The following is a 24209-nucleotide window of genomic DNA, read 5'->3' on the forward strand; positions in this document are numbered from 1 at the left end:
TCTGCTTTTGTATGTGTTATCCTTTCTGTATTATTGTGATATTTGGCTATTTGCTTTTGTATGATCTAAATTGTTTCTATTACAAACATTTTAGGATTTTAATTGATATAGTTAATAGTTTGGAGTTTTAATCCTAAATTTAGAACCATCCTAAATTTCGATTGGGTAGATTTGTGAAGGCTCAGTATCAAAATTTATTTAAACTAAACCGAGTATTTTTCATAATAATTTGGTTAAGTAATAACTTTTTCTTGTCTTGAAAATGAGGAAAAATTAATTTATTACTATAAAATATGTACAAATTATTTATGTACGGCCGGGTGAATATATTCAGTTACCTAATATACCTTAAAGAAAAGGAAAAAAAAAAAAAAAAAAAAAGATTAACATCCTCCCAAGAATGCTCTGAGACTCCATATTAGAGTGGAAAGCCCACTATGATAAGGGTGGGACTGAGGCCCAATAGAATGAGACTATTGGTGAGAAGATCCAATGGGTCTATTGTGATAGGCCTTACGGATAGCGGTTATTGGGCCTGTTCCGGCAAGATGGGCCTATCCTGTGGCTGTGACAATTTACCCCAAAGTTAAATAAGTGGTAATTGCATTAGATATTACTTATTACTCTTAGGTATAACTATTATCTATCAACGTGCATTTGATATTACTGATTACTTTTAGGTATAATTATTATCTATCAACGTTTTGAAAGCTTTTGGAAACATAACAAAATCCATCTAACTTTACCATAGTTTTTATTGCAGATATGATGTATGACTTTGTATACTAAAATAGTGGAATCAAAAGCTTGACAAATTTTTTGCATTGAACATGATTATTATAATTATTCGAGTTTAAGAAAGGGATATGAATGAATTGAGATCACATCATAATGAAAAGAAATTATGAAACTATAATATAGAAGAGCTTAAAAGAATTGAGTGTAAGTTATTATCTATACAAACAATGTATAACTTTTTTTTTTAGTGGCTAAATCCTAGAAACTCAAACAATCTTATGTTGGATGATTGATATGGAAATTTTCATATGAAGTATGTGAGGGGAGAACAAAGTATGCTAAAAGAACATGCGTTGGTAGGTTAGGTTACATAGGCAATTAAATGTTGAATTGGAATCTTGGGGTGTTGCAATTGCTATATTTGTAATGACCCCAAATCTAATCAAATTTTGAATAAAAAGTAGTTTGTATAGACTTGTGTTTAGTTTTGCTTTATTAAAACTGAACATAAATTTAAAATATAATCATTACCATATGCATCAAATTACAAATTTTAGCAATCATAGTAATGAAATAGGCGGAATGTTGTTTTTGTCTGAGTCACTAAAAATATTTGTTGCTATCTTTCATTTGATATGAACGTGAGAGAACTTTTTTTCATCAATTTCTCAAATTAAAGGAAAAACTACTCCTGAAAGTTAGAATTGAAATTGATGGTTAAAAAATGTATCAAAATCATACCAACAACCAAAAAGATATCATTCAAAACACGGTTACAGAAGCTTATATATGAACATTATTAAGAAAAAAAAAAAAAAAAAACTTTTAAGAACACATGAAATCTAAGAGTTTAATTAATATGCCAAATTTGGAAAACCGAATTAAAAAAAGAACAACATAGTTAGCCACAATATTTGAATAGAAGACACGTAAGGATGTTGTATTGCTACGTGTGAGTTCCCTAATGCATGAAAATATGAAAAAACCTCTCTTAGAAGACCACCAACCTCAACCCTAATTCCACTTCCACTTACGCAACCCAATTCTACTCTACTGCCTCCCTTTTTCTTTCCCCTTTTTCACTTCCCCATTTGATTATAATTATAACTAATTAATCATATGTTTATAAAACATAAACAAACACACACGAGTCTCCTAGTTTAAACGGTATAATTCAAGTAATTATAACTTTTATGCTTAATTAACACACCATTTACTTATCGATCTAGTTGTTGATCTATGGATAGAACCATCTCGAAGTAATAACATGATGATTACATTATAAAATGTAAAGAAAATCACATGTGAAGTTTCTAGAATTTGATCATATAATGTTAGATAGTTTTTTCTTTCAAAATAGAAAAAGAAAAATGTTAGATAGTTTGTTGGGGGATTAAGTTTATACATAATAATTAATATATTATTGAGAGTTTGTTAGAGGGGTTTGTATATACGTATCATTTTGTGTTTGAATAGACGTATTATTGTATTGTATTTGGTAGATATATCATGGCCATGTGGACAAACCCGACCAAACTGCATGGCTTTAATTGTAATATATTCAATAAATATAATGAATCTTTCCCTTCACCAAAATTTTATTTAAATAATAATCACTGTATCTATTTCTTTATATAAATATATATATATGAAATAACCAAACATGGAGACACATCATATGTTAGAAAGATATGACATATGCCCTACTTTGCATGTTTAATATGCATTAATTAGTCCTTAACGTTGATATGTTCTTCTCTCCTAATTATGTTTAGCACATTTTAGGTTGGAGAATTAATATAATTAAACTTATCCATGATTTAACATCTTATCATGGTAGAGGAGTTTAAGAGGTTCTATGTTCAAACTTCAATAATATTATTTCTTCATGATTAATATATCAACTTAAATTTTTGTGTCAATGATTTAATAATGGTCTTAAAGGCAAGAATACTAGTTCAAGAGGTTATATATTCAAGGTTTTCATGAATGCTCCAATATTTTGTTAGTTATGACTTTTCATTTGACAATTTAACTAAGCACATTCGAAAGGAGCATGTACGTGATTATTACTATAAACGAATTTTTGAAGACTAATTTCTCCCTAATATAATTAACACATTAACAAACTCTTTTAGGACCAACCGAGCTTGGTGGTTAAGTGAGCAGTTGAAGTTGACTCAATTTGTATCTAGTCACGATGCAATCCGTTTGGTACAGAGAAAGAAAGAAACAAACAAACTAAAGCAGAAAATGGGAAATTTTAAAATTGAAGTTAGAAATGATGAAATCTTGTGGTTGTAAAAGTGAAGGGAATAAAAAAATATTTTAAGTGAGATTTATGGGTTAGATTAGATAAAGAGTGGATGAAATATGGGACATAATTTTCAATGAGTTTGAATTTAATTGATTCCAAAAGGCAAAGACACAAATTTTTGGCCACAGGAATTAAACTGAACAGTATGATTTGGTGTGCCACAGTGGACAAATGTCAACACAAGAAAATGAGCTTTATTCATTATCTCTTTGAGTTGATTGGGTTGACTTTTTACTTGGTGGCTACGTGTAATAATTATAATGGTTTGTTTCATATACCAAAGCTAAAAAAAGGCTCCAGCTTGGAAATTTGTAGGTGAACATGTGAATCTCAATCTTACACGCTATATAGTTTTGTTGATTTGCATTAAAATGTGAAAGAAACAACATGTTTTTGTGTACATAAAAGGGTATGTCGTCCCGTTTCTATACCAATTCATTTTATATTATAATATGTATACTCATTTTTATAATATTTTGTTGCTCAACCATCAAAAATCGAGTTAGATTCTCTTTTCTATTATTTTAACTTAATTTCATGGCTCATATTTGAAAATGCCTTGATCATATAATATAGAGAGACTCATCATTGAATTATGAAATGTTTGGTTATTAATATAATTGGATAATAGTTTGAACTTAACTATTTGATTTTTGTGGAGTGTGATTTGTTGTTATGTAATATAAATTAAAGATGATTTTGTCTTTTTTATAAATGTCTAGCTAGGCTTTTCTGTAACATGAAATGTTGATGATGTATGTATAAACTTAAGATTAGTAGTAGTAAATGAGTAACATGTATGTTATTTTTAATATAAAGTTTTAAAAGAAGTATTTGATATATAATTAATTATTTTCTAAGTTTGAGTCAAATTTTCACAAAGAAAAGAGTTTATGTGTCGAGATAGAACATTTCTTCTTTTAATGAAATTTGACTAACATTTGAAAAGTGTTTTACATAATTAGGCAATATTCTCCTTTTTGTTTTTTCAAAAGTCATTATGATTTATGCTTTTGCTTTAGTTTAATACCTATAGTCTTAAAATTTTCAACTTCCATAAATTAAGTTTATATCATCACTTATTAAAACTTCCCAAATATTCTCACCTTGTCACTAAAGTTGACGACTGTCTTTAGATGTGCAACACTTTTATATATAACACAATAAATAGAGAAAGAAAGAAAGACATTGATAGGAGTTGCATACAAAATGTATCCATAAGAAAAGTTCTTAGATCGATATATACTGTTGAGGGCTGTTTCACACTATGCCCAAAGTCTATAGATGGGTCTAAGTTCAAGAAAAAAATGAGAGACAATATAGAACAATGCATGTCTCGATAAAAGAAAAAAGTTAGAGACGCGAGTAATGGGTAAACCAATCAAGCCAAATAAAAAAAAAAAAAAAAAAAAAAGCCACGAAACCTCTCGAGGATTATGACCACCTCGACAATATCGACGTCATATATCACTAGAGACAAGTGTTAGCGTAAAAACATTATAAATAGTTTCGTCTGACAACCCTTAAAGAAGAAAAGTAAGTAACCTCCAAAGAAGAAGATCAACTTTATGTTTTTATGCTTTAACTAACTATATATAGACGTACTAAAGTATTGGAATGCGAGTTTAAGTTTGACATTACACTTGTTCGAGTGACTCTCCCGTAGGCAAAAGAGAACGAGAGACCTAACCAAAGAAGTAAGTTGATAAACAAGCCCATAGAGAGCCTTCGAAGGATTCAAACATAATCTCAAAATCTGCATAAAGCATATAGATTAAAACGTATATGATAACTTAACATACAAATTGAGTATAAAAGAAAATGAAAATTGTTTTATTATTTAAAGACATAAAAACAAAGATTATAATAAACGAAGGCCTAAAATAATTAAATAACTAATTATAACCGACCAAGTTTACTAAGTTTGAAAATTTTAACCCTCAAATATTTGAAGGATATTATGTTTTGGTATCATGAAAATGGATGAATATGCCAATAATTTTTGACTTTCTAGAAGTTGACTACTCTGTATATTGTACTACAAAAACATTTAACCTTATAGACTAATAGTTTTTTCTTGGTTTTTTTTAAATTAAATTTGATTTCTTTTTTTTTATAAGAAATTAAATATATATGAAAAATTGTTACTCAAATTCTAAAAATAAAAACATTTTTTAAAGACTCCATTTTTAAGTGAGTTTTTGAAACTTTAATCAACTTATAGAATTGATCATTTTTAATTAGTAGAAATAAGGGTTTCTATACTTTTTAGAACATACATGTTTTCTCTCTTTTTTTTTTTTTTAAAGAGTTTTAATATCACACTCTTATTTGGTAGATTAAAACTCAAGAAACTATATTATCAACTTTAAATTCAAAAGTTTAATTCACACCTACATCTCTAGAAAAAGAGAAACCTTAGTATTGACATTAAGGATTTAAGCTTAATTAATTGAAGTTCATAACATAATTGTTTTTGTTAGGGAAAAAAAAGAATTCTAGTTTTAGCTAATTTGCTCATTTTTTTTCTTGGGTTTAATTTCTACTTTATCCTCTCTTTGAAAAATGAGTAATTCAAAACAATGAAGGAACTGCTTTCTTTCAAGGGCTTATATTTCCTTCTCATACAAGGAAAAGAAATTAAGGAGAATGGGCAAACTTAAAAGTGCTTCCCATTTTTAACTTTTTATGCTCAAAACTTAAATATACTTTCTTTAACTAATTATTCTAATACTTAGATATAGTACTGTAGTCTTATTCCATTATATATATTTTATTAAAGAAAGTGTGTAAAAATGATGGTGAAAATTTAATCTTTTTGATGGGTAAAATTTAATCAATTTGGCAAAATCAAGGTAGTTCAATCCAAATATTGTTGGTACAACTAACAAAAAGAAAAAAAAGAAAAAAAAAACCAATAAGATTACTTATATTATATTAATGAATATTAATATAAAATACTATTTGAAAGAAGCATTTGGAAGTATAAGAACTAAAAATGAAACTATACCTTTGTTTCTTAAGGTTAAATTTTATATTAAAAAAAAAGTGTATAAATTATCGTGAAATTTAAAATTTTCAAAAATATTCGTAAATTTTTAGGTTTAAAAATACCTTTTGTTATACGAACATAAGCTATCGTTGATATCGTCATATCTCTCTATTTTTCATCTTTTTATCCCATCACATCTTCAATGCCTTCTTACTCTTAATTTTGTCAACTGTTTAACATTTTGTTTATCTAAACACAAACAAATAAATGAAACTACATACTTTAATTAAGATATACGAACTATATAATAAGAAGAAAGATATAGTAAATAAAACACTAAATATTTTTGTTTTGACTATTTATCGTTTTGATATGTTTCTAGAGAAAATATTTTGATTTTGAAATTTTGGATATTATGTTTTAATTTAAGAAAATTGATGGTGTAAGTTAATTAGAATTAGAAAATTAATTGAGAATATCTATGTGAAAAGAAATTAGGATCTCTATATAATTTGATTTAAAATTAATTGGTTCCTTAATCCAAACCTAAGAAAACTTTAAACATGTTGGAGCATTTTTAACTTATTTTTTAAATGTTTTAAGAATATTTTTGTCACAAAGAATTAACAGTTTTTTGTGTAAATACTAACATGCAAGATGTAACAAATATTATACTTCTGTCAAAATTTATCAATGATAAGAGTCTATTACTGATATACCATAAGAGTCTATCAACACGATAGAAGTCTATCACCGATAGATTCTACTATATTTACAATTTTTTAAAAATGTTGTTACATACTTAATAATTATTCTAAAAATTGCATACTCATTATAATTACTCAAAACAAAAAATGGAAACTATCTAAACTGAAAACCACCGTGTGGGTCAATTTACATAATTGTATAAGAAGTATTAACAGGTATGAATTAGCATTCAAAATAGTTTAGAATATTAGAATAACACAAAAAGAATTGTACTTTGAAATTGATATTATTATTATATATTGATCCTTCCATAATTGGTTTTCAATCATAAAAGTTAATTCATATATCAAGTTGAAAGAAATATTATATATTATACCTATTGTTATAATATACAACGAGACAACAAAAAGTTTCTAACTCTATTGTTATACAAAATGTAATATAACGTATGAATCAAACTTGTAGACGTTAGTTGGTTGGTTGAAGTCTTAGACCCCTACTACCCAATATTATTATTGATGACCATAACTAATTATGTAATACAAAAATGGGTTAGAATTTAGCACAAGCAATTGGGTAAAAACTTTCTATAATCAAGATGAAACTTTTTCCCATTCTTTTTTATTATTAAAAAGGTAAAAGAAAAGAAGACATATATTTTCTTGGATGTGGATGAGAGGAGTTAACAACCATGACCGTCCAATCATTTTGGTAACTCCAAATAATTAAAAATGTCAACTCCCTCAAATATTCAAACATATAGCTTTGTATAGCCCTTTTACTTAGCTCCCATTTCCCTCCCCCATTTAATCATAATTCTCATACATATAACTTTATTCCATATATCTTATATATTATTATGTAATTTTATTATGAGAGTCTAAGATTATTTTTCTCTTTAAACAAATGGATTTTCCATAATTATAATTATTATTTAAACAATTAAAGACCCACTAAAAATTTTCAACCACATCAAAATTAAAACTAGGAAAAAAGTATATATATTAGACACTTCCGACGATGTCAACTCATATGCATCTAATCTATGCTATGTAACCATGCATGGTATAGATAGTCCATTTCTTACAAAGTCAGCCCATTAAGTATAGCCAAAACTCTATAGTTTCTAGAAATAAATTAAACCCAAATAGTCAATTTGATCTCTAAACCTCAAATAGTCACACCTAAACTATATGGACTTTCCTATTTGATTTAATTTAGTTTAATACACACATATACATCAAACACATACATATAGATGTATACATATATACATACATAATTACATACAAAAAAAAAAAAAACAAACACGTGGCATTTAGGACGGCACCAAATACATTTGACTTAAAATAATATTTTGGAAATTTCGGCTTTCCATTCACCTTCAAATCTGTATATAAAGACTTTCATCTTCTTCATACAATTCTCAGCACAAAAAACCAAACACTTTTTCCCCTTTTTTTCTGATCCCTTTCTCTCTCTAAATTCATTTTTTTTTTCAGTCTCTTCATTAAATACAGTCTTAAGAAACAAAATGGGAAGAGCTCCATGCTGTGACAAAAGTGGACTTAAAAAGGGTCCATGGACACCTGAAGAAGATCAGAAGCTTGTTAATTATATTCAAATTCATGGCCCTGGGAATTGGCGTAATCTTCCTAAAAATGCTGGTGTGTTTCTTTCTTCTTCTTCTTCTTTTTTTTCTTTCTTTTTTATAATTATAATTAAATTATTTGCTTATTTATATGTTATATTTATGAATAGGGCTTCAAAGATGTGGAAAAAGTTGCAGACTTCGATGGACGAATTATTTGAGACCTGATATCAAGAGAGGAAGATTTTCTTTTGAAGAAGAAGAGACTATTATTCAATTGCACAGTGTTTTGGGAAACAAGTAAGATTTTTTCTTTTATTTTCTTTTCTTTATTTTCTGGGTTTTTCTTTTTTGAAAACCAAAATCCAGAAATTAGTTTGTTGATTAACTAATTAAATTCTTTTTTGTTTCCTAGCTATGATTGGATTGATTGATTGATTGGGAAGGATACTTATTGACCAATCCCAATTAATGATCTCTTCATATTATAGCCCCTTTGACATTCATTTCTCATGGTAGACTACCAAATTAGCTTAACATGGATCAATAATTAGAAATATTAATTAACTAGACTTAAATATATCTTATTCATTTCTTTCTTAAGATTTTTCGCTTAATTACTGAGCTAATTAGACTGCAATTAGCTAATGTTTTTCATTTTTTGCTTGTTTCAGGTGGTCAGCTATAGCTGCTCGCTTACCTGGAAGAACGGATAACGAGATCAAGAATTATTGGAACACCCACATACGAAAAAGGCTCCTTCGAATGGGAATCGATCCAGTGACCCACGCACCTCGGATTGATCTTCTTGACCTATCGTCGATGCTCTCCGCCGCCATTCAAAGCCACCCACTCCTCGGCCTATCAACCTTATTGAACAACCACCAAACCACCACAACCCTAAATCCTGAATCTCTTAGGCTAATTTCCACTCTTTTAAGCCTTAAACAAGAAGATCAAAACGCCCATAATTTACTTCTCCAAGCTCAAGCTCAGGCTCAAATTCAAGCTCAAATGGATTCATTATCACAACTCTTACAACCCAACGATAATGTTAATAATACAAACTCTTCTTCAGTAATGCCCATTTCTTCTACCTTTGTTGACTGCTCAAATACTTCACAAGAAAATCTTAATTTCTTACCTACAAATTTGAATTGTGGTGAGGATGTTTTGATGAACCAACACAATTACATGTACGGCGGCGATGGGTCGAATCCAACGGCTTCGGAAATTCTCGACATTTCAAATAATAATGCTCAAACTTTAGGGTTTGATTCTGTAAAATCAAGCCCAACGCCATTGAATTCTTCATCTACTTATTTAAACAACAGCAGCAGCAATGAGGATGAGAAAGATAGTTTTTGTAGTAACTTTTTGCAGTTTGAAATTCCTGAAGGTTTGGACTTTGCTGATTTTGTGTAAATATTTGGATATTAATTTAGGATATTGTCTTTTTTTTTTCCTTTTCTTTTTCCAATTTTTGGGTGTATTTTATTGTATTTGTATTGTTTTATTATTCCCCACAGCTTGTAGTTTTTTGTATACCATAAGAAGAGATTGAGTTTTATACTATATTGTCCATTTTTTTTACCCATAGATAATCTTTGTGGACATAGAAGATTATATTGTTTAATTCAACTATATTTTTCTTTTGCCTTGTAATTTAAGTGTTTTGAAAATTGAGTTGGAATAGAGGGATACGTAATTTTCAATTTTCATATGAAAATTATATGTCAAAGATAATTAAATATTAGGTAAAGAAAATCTTTATTAGTATTAATCTAAAGATTAGGAAGCTAAGTTGACTATTTTCTATTTAGGATAACTTATAAGGTCAGCTACAATGATAATTACTTTTTGTTCTCAGCATTTTTAATATGTTTATAAAATTCAAAATTATTGTGAATTTTGTTACGATTCTTCTTCTTCTTCTTTCTTTCTTTCTTTTTTTCTTGAGAAGTACATTACAAAGACTATAGTGTTTTTTTCAATAGTATTTTGAACATTGTGTGTAAATAGGAAAAAGATGATACGATTTAACATTCCACAAAACGTGAGAAGTAGGCATAACATAATGATATATTAACTATTAAGAAAAGGATGGTATATTAATATTTTTTTCCTTTTTCAAAATATGATGTGATTTTATAAAAATAAAAAATAATGGGGCTAAAAATTCATAAATTTATATTATTTTTTGGTGTAGAATTCCTTCCATAAGTTGGAACCTTCCTTGACTTTGTAGTAAACATGATATTGATGAAAATAAAGCAAAAATCATCCACATTGCCAATTTTTTTTATAAAAAATAAATTAATTAAAATTGGTAATTAGGTAGGTTCCCCATCAATGTTTTTTTTTAGTATAATAAAGAAAGGAAATAAATAAGCTAACTAAACATATAGTAGTATCACTTGGACGGGTTATTTTCCTTATTTAAGGGAGAAAGGTGTTCAAGCCTAATTTTGTTTCAAATATTTCAACGTGAAATGAAAGACAAAATCATGGATCTTTTTTGTTGCAAACTATAATGTGATGAAAGTTCTACATTAGTTAGATAAGGGGAGGTATATAAATAAGGACAACTATTCCCATATAAGTCAGAACAATTATCTTCATTAGTATGAAAAAGTGTATATATAAAGTGGACAATATCATACCATAGTGGAGATATTTAGAGGATTTGTTACCCTAACACAAACTCGTGATGTGTGAAGGAAGTCTCAATAGAAGAGCAAAATAGAGATGTGAACTAGAGCTAGCCTAAGTTGTCGAATTGTTAGCGTGAGATCAAATTCTTTTTGGCAAGCTACTAACAAAGTTCATCTCATCTAAAAGTTACCCTAACTAAATCATCTTACACATTACTTAACAAAACACAAGAAATGGGTAAAAAAAAGAATTCATAGTCAAGATAAAAACATCAAACAAAATACAAACACTTGTAGACTTGAGAAATGATCGTATCATCATGATTATTATTCAATTAATTAAGTTATATACTCCCGATCCACTCAATAATTTGAAAAGATGGTAATTAAAAAACTAAAACTTAATCTATCATGAGACGAGACTATATGCATTTTCCAAAAGACCGAACCGCCCAAACCCCATTAAAAGCATCTTTGAAAAGTGTTAATTTGTCTGAATTCAAATGATAACCATTATTTAGGTTTACACACACAAACTTGAAAACCTCTAGAAAAAGTGTTGTTTTGTCCATAATATATAATAGAAATATTAGATGCTACACTTTTTTGACCCATCACAGTTCTTTTTGGTGTGTGCATAAAACACACAAAGAGAAGAATATAATTATGTGTCTTATTGGAGATTGATGATGAGCTGTGTGTGTATTCTCTTTTTGTGTGTGAAACTAAAAACATATGTGTGGGAAACCATCCTCATAATTCCTTTTAATTACCACTTTTTTCCTATCTTCTCCTAACTTTATGGACAATAATTAACAACAACAGCTTATTATATTGACCAAACCATATTTGTAGTAAATTATATCATGATTATTGCAACAATTTTCCCTTTTCATCTTCAATTTTGAATTTTTAATTTACTAATTGATAAATAGAAATCGTGGATTAGAATTACATAACATGTATTAGTTTACTGTTTATTAAGGTCAATAGGTTTATTTTATCATTCCACATTTTTGGAATAGTATGATATTATTGTACAAAAGTGCTAGGGCTATATTTATCAACGTACACAAATGAAGATAGTAAACAAAGGGCAACATGTTTCTTGACATGAGAGAGTTTTGAACATGAATGAAGAGATTTGGAATGGAAGGAAGTTTGTAGTTTGATGGTGAAGTTGAAATGGATAAGGTGGGTAATGGTCGACACCAAATTATTAAAAGAAAAAAGTGAAACGAAAGGCGGCAGAAAGAAGAGAAAAAAATTTGGGTCCTACTGTAACTTAATGTATATAATTTGAATGGGAAGTAATTGCGTGAGACTACGAAACAATTTGCTCATTGAAATTTGGATTAAAGTCAATTATTTGTACTCTTTTTTAAAAAATGTTTTTTTTTTTTTTTTGTCAATTATAGGGATTTAGGAACCTTTTTCTACTGTCGGTGACACGTGTTTCTTCCTATTTTTGTCGTTTGCTTCTTTATTTATATAATACTAATATTATTTACCTTTGTATTAAAAGAAAAATCAAATTAATCTACCTTTAATTTTGATGGGCCTTCATGTAGTATTGGGCTAATAATTACATGGGCCTCCAAGCCGTGTTGCTACGAAACATCCGGTTACTTGGGTGGCTCACGGGTGAGTACTTATATTGAGTTTGATCTAACGTATCCGTATGATTAAATCTTTGTTTAGTTCTGACATCTAACATCACATGATACTGATCGTATTTTCTCAACGATTATATGCGATTGATTATTGATTGGTTTATGACATGCTACTCGTTATTGACTGGTTTAAGCAATTTTAGTAGCATAAGCACTTCAATGTAGTTGGACGTGATTTTATTTTATTGATCATATATTATCTCATACTGCACTTAGTAAACAAAAATGGACAAGTTTACATTTTAACCCATGAAAATATACATATTTTATTCCAATTGTTAGTTTTCTATTGACGAGTTGGAACTCTATTAATTTGAAAGATTAAAGTATATCAATGTTGTAATTTACGTTAGTAAAATTTTATGTTTATTACTGATACTGAATATCTACATCTGTCAAACTCCCTCATTTTTTGAATATGTCAAAATAGTTTGACGTGTAATTTGGAATGAATATATTGAGTAAAAGTTGATAATGGTGGCATACCACCGATCATGTGTAGAGGGAGGAGGTGGTGGCGTCAGGGTGGCGGTAGGTATGGGGTAGTGTTGAAGAAGGCATGGAGGAGGGTCATGATCATGTACCTCTTCACAAAAATGGCAAAAATAATATGAATTTGTGGGGTTTTCTTTTCATAGTGTGGGGGGCTATGACCTGACACCAAATCGTACCATCCAAAATCACTTTTCACTCTATGCTCAATTACCAACGCCTTCCCTGCACCCAACATTTCAAAAAAAAAAAAAAAAAAAAAAGAAAAACTCATATCTCTTTCTCTCTCTCTCATCATGCATGTAATGTAATGTAATGTAATGTATGATTTTGTTTTTGTACTATTGATTGAATAAATCATCCTAAAGTTATAACCTCCTTTTCTTTTTCTTCTTTAACTTGGGGGCCTGGAGCCTTTCTTTTATTTTTCTAAGACATTATTATTGAGTTATTGGATTGAAAGTTGAATATAATAAAAGAAAAAGCAAGGGACCCAAAACACAAACAAAAGGGAAAAAGAAAAAAAAAAAAAAAAAGAAAACTTAGCTGATTGGATGTTTAAAAAGGTATTCTCTTTTGCAAAAATTAATATTTGTATATAAGATAACACTAACACCGTGTATATGTCGTAGGACTCATTTGTTGTTTTCTTGTTTTTTTTTTCAATGTATAAGATATTAGAATCTTTCGTGTGTTTTTATGGTTGACATGAAAAATTTGTATTCATTCGTCGTGATTATCGGTTTACTTCTTTTATATAAGACTTTTTTGCATCGGTACGGTGCCAAGTCTATCAGACATCGATGTCTAACTTAGTAACAAAAAATGTATGATTGCACACATAAGTAGAATCCTTACAATATTACTTATTGGTTATTTTTTAATTTTGGAGCCGCTGAATGTAAGCTATATTTATAAGAATGATCTTTCTCTAACTATATTCCCCCAAAGTTACGTCTAACTCTAGCAATGTCACAATAACTTTGTAGTACTTGAAGTTGCATGGCTTTGTTCGTCTAGTCTGATCATAAAATCTAACACTCTGAGTTTTACCTTTTCTATCGTCTTCCCAATAATCCAATTTTCTTTGCACTTAGCCCAATGTGGACTTTGGATCGTTTAGATAATTATGTTTGTTATGTATGAATTCAAAATATATATATATATATATATATATATATATATTTAAAAATACTTAAACGATCCTGTTTTAAATTTAAATGGGTACAAGAATGTTTTGACATTATTAATTTTATATAACACAACCCATGTATGAGGTTGTGAGTGGAGAAAGAAAGTAGTACAGTAGGTTGTAGTAGTAGTAGTGACCTACCTTTTTACAAACAAAAAAGTTATTATTTGATTAGTGTTTTTTTTTTGGGGATTCATTATTGCCAACTTTATATCTCATCTTTTGATCCATAGGGAAAATGCACACCACCACCTGTTTCATTATTTGTCCTCAATCCAAAAACACCAAAATTAGTCTCAAAGTTGAAGATTTTGGATTGGATTTAAGATTAAAGAGACACCCAAATCACCAATTTTATACCTTTTTTTTTTTTCCCTTCTTTGATGCCATATTAAAATAGCTATTTGAAGGCCTTGACAGTGTGTCTGTAGTGCCAAAGTGGGACTTTGGTGGCCACTTCCACGTGAAACTTTCCCTCTTTTTATTCCCCATCTCTCTCTCTCTAGAGATGTGAGAGAAAAGGTGGGTTTCATTCTGCCATGGCTGTAACCCACACAAACACAAAAAAGAAACTTGTGTGTAGAAAGAGGCTAAGAGGAAAGTGTTCAAGAGAGAAAATGTCAAAGGGCCAAGAAGATGCCTTCTTTTATTTATTTTACTTTTCCATGTTTTTCAACTGTTCATATGCTTTTTTCCAGGTCGTTTTCCCAACATAAAAAGTTTTACTTTTTAATATATTATAAATCCTACTGCTACTAACATATCTCTTTCTTTCCTACAACATCAAACATAATATTTTTATAATTTCCATTGTTTTAATCCTATATGATTCTCGATATCTTTTAAAAATTAAGAATATATTTGGAGGTTGATGTATTTCAGGCAAATTTAGATCCTACTTTTTAGTCCTTTCTTTTGTGGGTACATATTCTTTTTTGTATTTATTTGCATAGGTGAATTAACTTAAGAAATCGAATAAAATAAATTTATTAGGAATGATAATAATAAAATATAAACCTCTCACATAGTCTATAGCATATAAAGGAGCAAAGTTAAAATTGATTTGAAGTATCATATTTGAATCTTTCCTATTCTATCTGTACTCATTCATAAAATATGAGATTTATGGAAAAGACATCACTACATTTGATGATCTCAAGATAAAAAGAGAAGGAGAAGATATAATTCAAATTGATGGACCATAAACATATGCCCAAAGTTGGACCAAATTTGAAAAAATAAAAATAAAAATTCCTTAATTTTTCTTTGCTTTCAATTGTTTTTGTTGTTTAATTGTTTATGGTAAGATAGGACCATAAACATAAATCAAATGTTGGACCAAGAAAACAAAGAAAAACAACCTATTCATTCTATCCCAATTGGCTATGTTTTTAAATTGAATAGGAATGTTTTTATTCCAAGAATTCCAAAAAAAAAAAAAAAGAAAATCATACATTTTTATTTAACCATTCAAAATAATAGTTGACACGAACATTGCTAATTAAGTATATACGGAGAGTTAGAGGTTCAAATTCTCGTACCGTGGTAAAAAAACATTGGTTCATACCTAAGTAAACATTTTAATACATATTTTTCTTTTGTCACGAATAATCTTTTTAACTAACATTAACAAAGTTGATCACCTTAAGTTTGAAACGGTCTACTATTTTCTAAATCTACACGTGAATCTAAATTTCATTTGCGTAAATAAGTTGTATCACATTTTTAATTTTATATTTAACAAACTTGTGGCTTCTAAAATATGTGAAATAAATTTTTAATTTTGTGTTTCAAAAATATTTCTAACATATTTAGCCTTTATTTTTAGAAAATAACAAATAAACAAACTTACCGAGCAATAAGCATAGAATTAAATTGTGTCTTGAAACAATAAATTTTTTATTTAAAATCTAACAATTTTGTGAAATATAAAAAATATTTGAATAAATCAACGATCTAAAATACATAAAATTTAAAGTTATAAGATCTATACAAAATTGAAAGTTCGTTAATTTATTAAATAAAGTTCAAGATTTTTCTCCATGTTTCTTAAAAAGAACTTATGTAGAGAAAAATTATGATAAAATTTTTATTAAAAATAGAAGATATTCAAGTAAGATAATTAGATTCGAATGGATATCGGATGTCAAAAGAATGAAAAAAAAAAAAAGCTCACTAAAACTTATAGTAAGTTAATAATACTAAAAAAGGTTAAAGATTAAAGAAAAGATGGGGAATAATTAAGTAGTAGGTCATGTCTGGTTAGTGAGATGAAGATAGACAGATACATCCAATAACCCTTAGTCTATCAACCATTAAACCCATTTCAACTTTATAGAGCAATTCTAAAAGTTGATTTATTTATATGTGCTTTATTTCATATCACACTCTCCTTCTCACTACCCATCCAATAGAAAAAGAATGAAAAAGAAAACGACACCACAACCTGACAAATTTTTTGTACCATCTCCTCTTCTTAGTTTTTCCTCTCCATCTCTCTCACCAAACGAATCTTTTGCCCCATTCTCAAACACCCACTACCCAATTCTCCCTTCTTTTAGAAATGCAAGCCATTGAAAAAAAAAAAAATCTTTCTTTTGAAATAGTGCAAAATAATTGAGAGAGAGATTCATATAGAGCATAATACTATAATACAATATAAGATAGGAAGTATACTTATAATAAGGGTTCGAATTTCTGTGGAGCATTTTTCACTCCACTCTCTTCAACAACCCAAATATATTTCCTATATATCCTCTCCATTTCTTCTTTGATCTTTTTTGTTCAAGTTTTTGAGAATATTTCAGAATCTTCTTCTCCCCATTCACTTTCTTCTAAAAAGCACTTTCTCTATTGCTCTACTCCCAATCTAATCATATTTTTCTCCATTACCAAATACCAAAAAGGATTTTTAAAACTAAACCCATGTCTTCATTTCCCTTAAAAGTGCCTTTAATTTGTTTCATTTTCTTATGCATCGCTACAAATTTTCATTCCTCTTCAGCCGGTTTTCTCGTCGAACCGGTTTCCGGTCAAAGCCAACCGTTAAATCCCGGCCAATACTCATCTCCCAACACGGTTCCGGCATTTCCAGTTCAAACCCAGATGCAAATTTGCCATTTGGATCTCTCCGACGAGCTTTTCGGCGGCGTTAGGGAAGCTTGCGGTCGAGATTTGGACCGGAGTCGCTGCTGTCCGGTTCTCGCGGCGTGGCTTTTCGCTGCTCACGCTCGGGCTGCTCTGAAGATTGCTGCTCCGGCGCCGGCAGCTGCGGCGGACCTTCCGATGATGCCGGACGACTCGCAGAAATGCGTGAACTCGCTGCAGACGTCGTTGTTGAGTCGCAACATTAGGATTCCGCAGCCGAATGCGAGCTGCGACGCCGTTTTGTGCTTTTGTGGGATTCGGCTTCATCAAATTAGCTCCTTATCTTGCCCTGCTGCCTTCAATGTCTCTGGTGGCGGTAACGGCGGTTACCGCAACGCCACCCCGACTGCCGCCGTTCGTAATCTTGAAAAGAATTGCCGGAACTCGTCGTATTCTGGTTGTACCAAATGCCTTGGTGCCCTTCAAAAGGTAAATTATTTAATGAAAGATTTTACATGAAAATTATCCTTAGAGTTCTAATTAATTGTAGGTTAACTTTTTTTTTTCTAAAAAAAGTCTTTTTTAATTGTATTGGGATTAGCCTTAAGAATATTTATTAGAGCAACTTTTTTCTTTTTTCGAAATAAATTTCTACTTCACACATGCTTTTTTTTTTAGTAATTTTTACGTAACATTTCATTTTTTTTTTAAAGAAATCTTAATATCATTTTTTATGATAATAATTTTATTTCTAATTATAATCAAAATGAAGCTGGAAAAGAAAGCAAGATTTTAGATTTTATTCTTGTTTAAAAAAATTGGCAATTTTATAAATTTGTTTATATAAAGAAAGAGTAGCTTTAGGGGGATGTTTGTTGACATTTTTGCATTCTTTTTCACACATAATTATTTGGTAATTATTCCATTTTTTTCATCTATCCTTTAAAGAAACTGCTTTAGAATTATGTACAAATTTTGTAAGGAAAAAAGAATTATTTTATTTTTTTTCTTCTAATAAGATGTAAAAATAAAAGTAAGAAAAATAATAACAATGAATAGGAAATAATTAGCAGAAATTGATTTGCTTTTCAATAATAATAATAATAATAATAATAATAATAATAAAAAAGTAAAAGTACTGTTGTTTGTAAAGAAAGAGTTTTACGGGAAGAATTATTGTTTTAGGTTGGAATAAGAATAAAAGAGTAGCGTAACCCTACCCATGTGGTGTGGGTAGTCCCTAATATAGATTTGCTATTTGGAAAATGAGTAGATAGAGTATGATTTGAAAAGTGTGTTTGGACACTAAGATATAATGTTCTTTGTCTGGATTGATAATTCCAGGTTACGGGCACAAAGAAGAACGGTACCAGCAACGATAGGGCCAGCAAGATGTTCAACAGAGACTGCCAGCTCATGGGCCTGACGTGGTTACTCGCTCGCAACAAAACGACGTACATTCCCACCGTTTCCGCCGTGCTCCGAGCCATCATGTACACCGCTCACCCTCCTCACGAGTCTACCTGTAGTCCGGACCAAGAGAACATGCCGCTAGCCGTCGATTCTTTACAGATGGAAAAAGCGCAGTCCTCATCTCCACCCTCCATTTCCTTGTTTCCGATTATACCCCTACTCATTTCAGTTTATTGGCTTGCTTGGTAGGGGGAATTATGGGTTTTGGAATGATCCGTTTGTTGTTTTGTTTGAGAAGGAGAAGAGAGGGGTACCCTTGTCGGGGGGGGGGTCACGTGAAGTAGACAGAAAGGAAGGGGTGTTGATTGAGGGGCTTTTTTTGTCTTTTCACTACACTGTAAATGTTAAAATTTGTGTAGTTTTTCTCTCTCTTTTTTGGACTTTTTTTTCTCTCTCTCATCCCTCTCGTTTTCACTTTGTGACAAAATTTTCCTTGGGGCTTTCAATTTGATCAGAAAGTAAAACTTGCTGCAGTTCTTTAAACATCATTGCTCTCTCGGAAAAACCAGCAACTTTTACCTTAAGCTGTAAGTTTAAGCTTTTGTTTTAGTTACCAAAATTGTCCTTAATTTCAAACGTACCATTCTCAACTTTCAAAAGTTTTTGAAGATTTGATTTACTTTTCAACACACAATCCCGGAAATTTTCCGTTGTTACATGTATAGATAGAAGCCTTATATTTGGTTTTAGATGAAATCAATTCAACTTTATATTTGGTTACATCTAATAAAACTATTGATTTTGTGATGAATAGATTCTTGTATTATTCAATAATTTTTTAAAGTTGAAAGATCAAGGTTTCATCAGACCTCTACCATTCAAATTTATGTGTGAATTAATATAATAAATTTTACAAAATTTGAATCGGCAAACATGTGTGGAACACCAATTTAAATTAAAACATTAGTGCATAATGATTAAAACTTTTCGAGGCACATGATTTGATTAAGATTTTGGTAATTCAGAAGCTAAGATGCTATTGAATAAAATATAATATGTTATGTTGAAGGAAGGCAGTGATCATGTGGAGGACTTTTGGGATATTGAACACAAAATAAATAAATAAATAAATAAATAAATAAAAACATAAACAATTGGATTGGAGCTGTCGAGAAATTGGTTATAAAACCAAAACTACTATGTTGGAATTGCAGAAAATAAAAATCACCAAATTCCAACACATTACATTATGTTTTTAGGCATAGGAGAGATTTACGGTTGAATGTTTGTCTTCTCATTTGTGATTTGTGCCTATTTCACTTAAAAACAATTTCACACTTCCAAAAAAAAAAGTATATGTTTTTCTTCGTTTCTTTTATTATTATTATTTCTTAATACCCCATTTGCATTGGATTGATATCAAATGAACTTAATTTTAAAAACAACGAATATTAACCAAACCTACCACTCGCGTTCATTTTCTCGTTCGCACTTCTTCCTTCTCTCACCCGTGCAAGGATGGATTATGCCTCCGGAACTTAAATAGGAGAGCAATAAAGGAGAGAAGGAAGTAGCCTAACTCGATTTAAGTATTTTATAACTTAAATAAAGTGTTGTTATGATTATACCAACTAATAAAGAAAGAAAGAAGGTATATAAAAGTCTACACTAAATTTTTCGTCATGGATCTACGTAAAAGGATAAAGATAGTGCAAAAATATAGAGGATGGAACAAGTCAATAAGGGCTTGAGTTGAATACATTTCTAGATAATTGAGATTGAAGGAAAAATATTTCTTCCTTAGTTATGAGTTGAATACATTACAAGTTCGAGATCGTTTGGTTGGAATCAGAAGAGAATCCGCAAATGAAAGGTAGACAGAAGCTCACATTTGCCTCCCCCCTGATATGCCCAGGATGAAAACCCTCTTCAATCGTCAATATATATATATATAATCTTTTATCCTGGGTCGAAGGACCCCAAATGATGTAGATGTTGAGTCATCGATCTGAGCTACTAAATTGGCAAACCCTATTGTGTCATGTATTCCTTGTTATCTTATTTAAGTTTATTGTCTAGTCATAATCAAATTTGAGTCGTCATTTTATTTTTAGAATCTCCATCATTTATAGAGCTCACATTTGCATTGTTAATGAGATGAAAACAATTCTGACAAATCATAAGAAATTAGATTTCTGAACTGGGGTTATGAGGAGGGATTATTGATGTTAATATGAAATTGAATCTCTTGACGAAACCAAGATTCGAATCAAATACTCGACGACTTATTCTACAATCATAAACAAGAAGGTAGATCGATGTAAATAATTTAGACTCCTCTTGAGTGGAATCTTTGTAAAAAGAACAATCCTGATATTATTTGCACATGAATTATAACACTATTATTTGCAGGAGCTAATCCACAGTGATTCCATGTACTGAATACAAGATGAAGAGAAAGTAGAACAAGGGAGAGAGGTATTTAATATCAAAGCTTATCAATGCATAGCCTAGGATTCAATTGTCTTGTATTTTACATATTTCATCCAACAAAATCAAAATATACAAACAGGAGAAAACTGAGATGGAGATTGAAGAAAAAAAATTGCTTCAAATTGAAGGGATGTTACATGAGAAGGAAGCTTAAGCCCACCATGGATTCTCGCCAGTTCTGAAATCGGTTTCAACCCACGGTACGAACACTACCTTTCCATCGTCTACATCAGCATGAACCAGTGCAAGAGACTGTCCCAACAAAGAAAATTTTAACTCTATTTAGTTAATACAAATCAACGCATAATCTTACAAGTCAGTAGATGCAGCTTGTCCCAACAACATGAAAAATGTTCTTAAAAGTATTACCAGAGGTGCAGGTCCTCTAACAACCCTGCCTTGATCGTTGTATTGGGATCCGTGGCAAGGGCAGATGAATTTGTTCTCAGCTGCATTCCATGGCACAACGCATCCAAGGTGAGTGCAGACTGCATTGATTCCAAATGTCGCAAGCGTTTTATCCTTCTCGACTACAAGGTAGGTAGGATCTCCCTGAAACCCATCAACACCAGTTTGCCTTTAAATGCACACTACTATTTGTTCATCTCCAAGTACCACAAAACATAGGAATTAAGACTAAGAAACTCAATATACAAGCACAACATTTCCATTATATGATATCAGATGTTTACTTTTCAATCTAGTTTTGTAATTCGAATACTCGGATTACATTCTTTTCAACAAGTCTTTTAAATATGCATGCTCCATTTATCTCTTTTATGAATATGCCAATCTCATTGGGAGATGATCAATAATCATATTACTACTTTGATGTTAAATAAACATGTGAAGCATAAGGTCTTTGGGAAGCAACAAGTGGGTGGTGGTTGCTAGAATTTATAACATTAATTAAGCAAAGTTAGAGAGTTAGAGTACCTTCAAGCCTTGTGTGAGGGTTCGGTCTCCAGGGCCATGTGCCTTCAGCCATTCATCTGCAAAAACATCATTTCCAAGAGCATCCTTGGCAACAACCCCACCACCAGCACCTCCAGTACTGTAATTGTATACAGAAAAGATTTAAAAGGTTTTACCAGATGAACAATCAGAATGCAGCTAATACAGAATCTCAGTTCTTGAAATGAAAATCCACTTTAAGTAAATTAGATGCTAAGGCGCAAATTATAAGAAATACCCCAGAATTTTGCCCTTGTTTTAAAAGTGCCTTATTCATTCCATAAAATTACCCTTGAAGCAGAGATCATTCAGGACTTTGGAAGGAAATTGAGACCCAGAAAGGTGTGGTAATCCAAATTTCCGTTCTAGGTCACTGCCACCGCACCGTCCAATGGTATAAGGTTTACGAAAGTTCAAAGGTAACCTTGCAACTCTTGAAATGAAAGGTATGTGGGTTTTACATATAAATAAATAAGTACACCAATTCTTTCAAAAGTAATACCACCACCGTTAACATTTCATAAACATTTTAAAATTACTCTAGAGTAGGAAACATGACAGAAATTGGGACCAAAAATTGTATGCAATCAACATTTCCGTTCTAGTCCACCACCACAACATTCCAAGTCCCAACTTTTGTCCGATTTCCACTCCTCCAATGGTATAAGGTTTAGGAAAAATCAATTGCAATCTTGCAACTTTTGAATGGTATCAAGGTATTTCAAAAAAAAAAAGAAAGAAAGAAAGCAAAGTTATGACTCAGGAGTATTTCTTTAATATTTAACCAAAACTGATAGCTTTAAAAATCGTGACCAACATTGTTTTAAATTAAGCGACAATCCACCTGATGAAAGAGAACATTAACCAACTCAAAAGATGCTTTAAGCTTGTCCCATTTACAAGCATACATTCATTCCACACAAAGTTGAGTAATGAGTATCAATACAACAATAATCAATGAAAGAATATTGACAATCAATTGACATGGAAAAAAGGTGCACTTCTTCATTCATTCATCACAGAAATTTGACTATTATAAATAGTCATCCAAAGCAACTCATCAACTAGACAGTCAAATATTCACTCTTAGATCACCAAACTCCATCACAATTCCCATCGTTGAAACAATTTTATCCTAATCAGAGATCTCAAAATCATCCATCAAAGCCTAATTTCTTTCAAAGAACTTCATGCTATGCTAATCCTTGATAATACAGCAGGCTAATACCGAATCAGAGAGGATAAAGAACACTTACCCAGGAGGAACAAAGAAATAGGTGTAAGGATACAACATAGTAGCAGTGGGAAGTCCAATGGCACCCAAAAGAAGCAAATTCATAGTCTTCCTTTTACCCATATCCGGGACTCGATCAGCTGGAATACTAGTAGCTTGACAAGAAATTTTAACCTCCTTTCCCTTTGCCCCCATTTGAGTATTTTTGGGTTTCCTCAAAAGGGCTTGAGACGGACAGAACAAAGCACTTCTGCTCGCACATAACTGAAAAACAATAACAATGGGCAAGAAAATTTGAAGTTGGTTACAAGATCAGTGAAGTTGAATGAAGAAATTAAAGATACCTGTGATGGGGTTGCAGGAGATAGAGTGGAAGACGCCATGGATGGATCAGAGCAAGGAGTGGAGGGGAAATTTTCTCAGAAATCTAAAATGTGGGTAATGGTTATATCAGTGGTTGGAGTAGAAATTTGAGAGATTGTATTGAAAAGTGGCTGAATTTCGATGTCCACAAAAGGGACAAGATAAGGCAATTAGCCACATCAGTTCGAAATGGCCACAAACTTCAGAGTTCACAAATCGTATGATATTATTTTTATTTTTATTGTTGGTTGTTTTTGTTTTTGTTTTTGTTTCTCCTTTTCATGTCTGAAGAACAATAAAATGAAACT

The 24209-nt window shown here is 30.5% G+C and overlaps 3 protein-coding genes across 3 annotated transcripts; 2 read left to right on the forward strand and 1 right to left on the reverse strand.

The window, feature by feature from the left end:
- Nucleotides 1-8204: 8204 nt before the first annotated feature.
- Nucleotides 8205-9793, forward strand: LOC103495548 (transcription factor MYB41). Its single transcript, XM_008457140.3, has 3 exons — nucleotides 8205-8422; nucleotides 8517-8646; nucleotides 9021-9793. Exons 1-3 carry the CDS (start codon nucleotides 8290-8292, stop codon nucleotides 9769-9771), a joined length of 1014 nt encoding a protein of 337 aa, XP_008455362.1. The 5' UTR covers nucleotides 8205-8289; the 3' UTR covers nucleotides 9772-9793.
- Nucleotides 9794-16754: 6961 nt separating this feature from the next.
- Nucleotides 16755-19288, forward strand: LOC103495549 (uncharacterized GPI-anchored protein At4g28100-like). Its single transcript, XM_008457141.3, has 2 exons — nucleotides 16755-17933; nucleotides 18789-19288. The coding sequence occupies exons 1-2, from the start codon at nucleotides 17283-17285 to the stop codon at nucleotides 19104-19106; spliced, it is 969 nt and encodes a 322-aa protein (XP_008455363.1). The 5' UTR covers nucleotides 16755-17282; the 3' UTR covers nucleotides 19107-19288.
- Nucleotides 19289-21338: 2050 nt separating this feature from the next.
- LOC103495550 (cytochrome b6-f complex iron-sulfur subunit, chloroplastic) lies at nucleotides 21339-24209 on the reverse strand. The gene is made up of 5 exons (XM_008457142.3): nucleotides 23883-24209; nucleotides 23561-23802; nucleotides 22287-22404; nucleotides 21720-21902; nucleotides 21339-21602 (listed from the first exon to the last, which is right to left on the reverse strand). The coding sequence occupies exons 1-5, from the start codon at nucleotides 23919-23921 to the stop codon at nucleotides 21501-21503; spliced, it is 684 nt and encodes a 227-aa protein (XP_008455364.1). The 5' UTR covers nucleotides 23922-24209; the 3' UTR covers nucleotides 21339-21500.

Source organism: Cucumis melo, chromosome 1, assembly GCF_025177605.1.
Source record: "Cucumis melo cultivar AY chromosome 1, USDA_Cmelo_AY_1.0, whole genome shotgun sequence".
Classification (NCBI taxonomy): Eukaryota; Viridiplantae; Streptophyta; class Magnoliopsida; order Cucurbitales; family Cucurbitaceae; genus Cucumis; species Cucumis melo.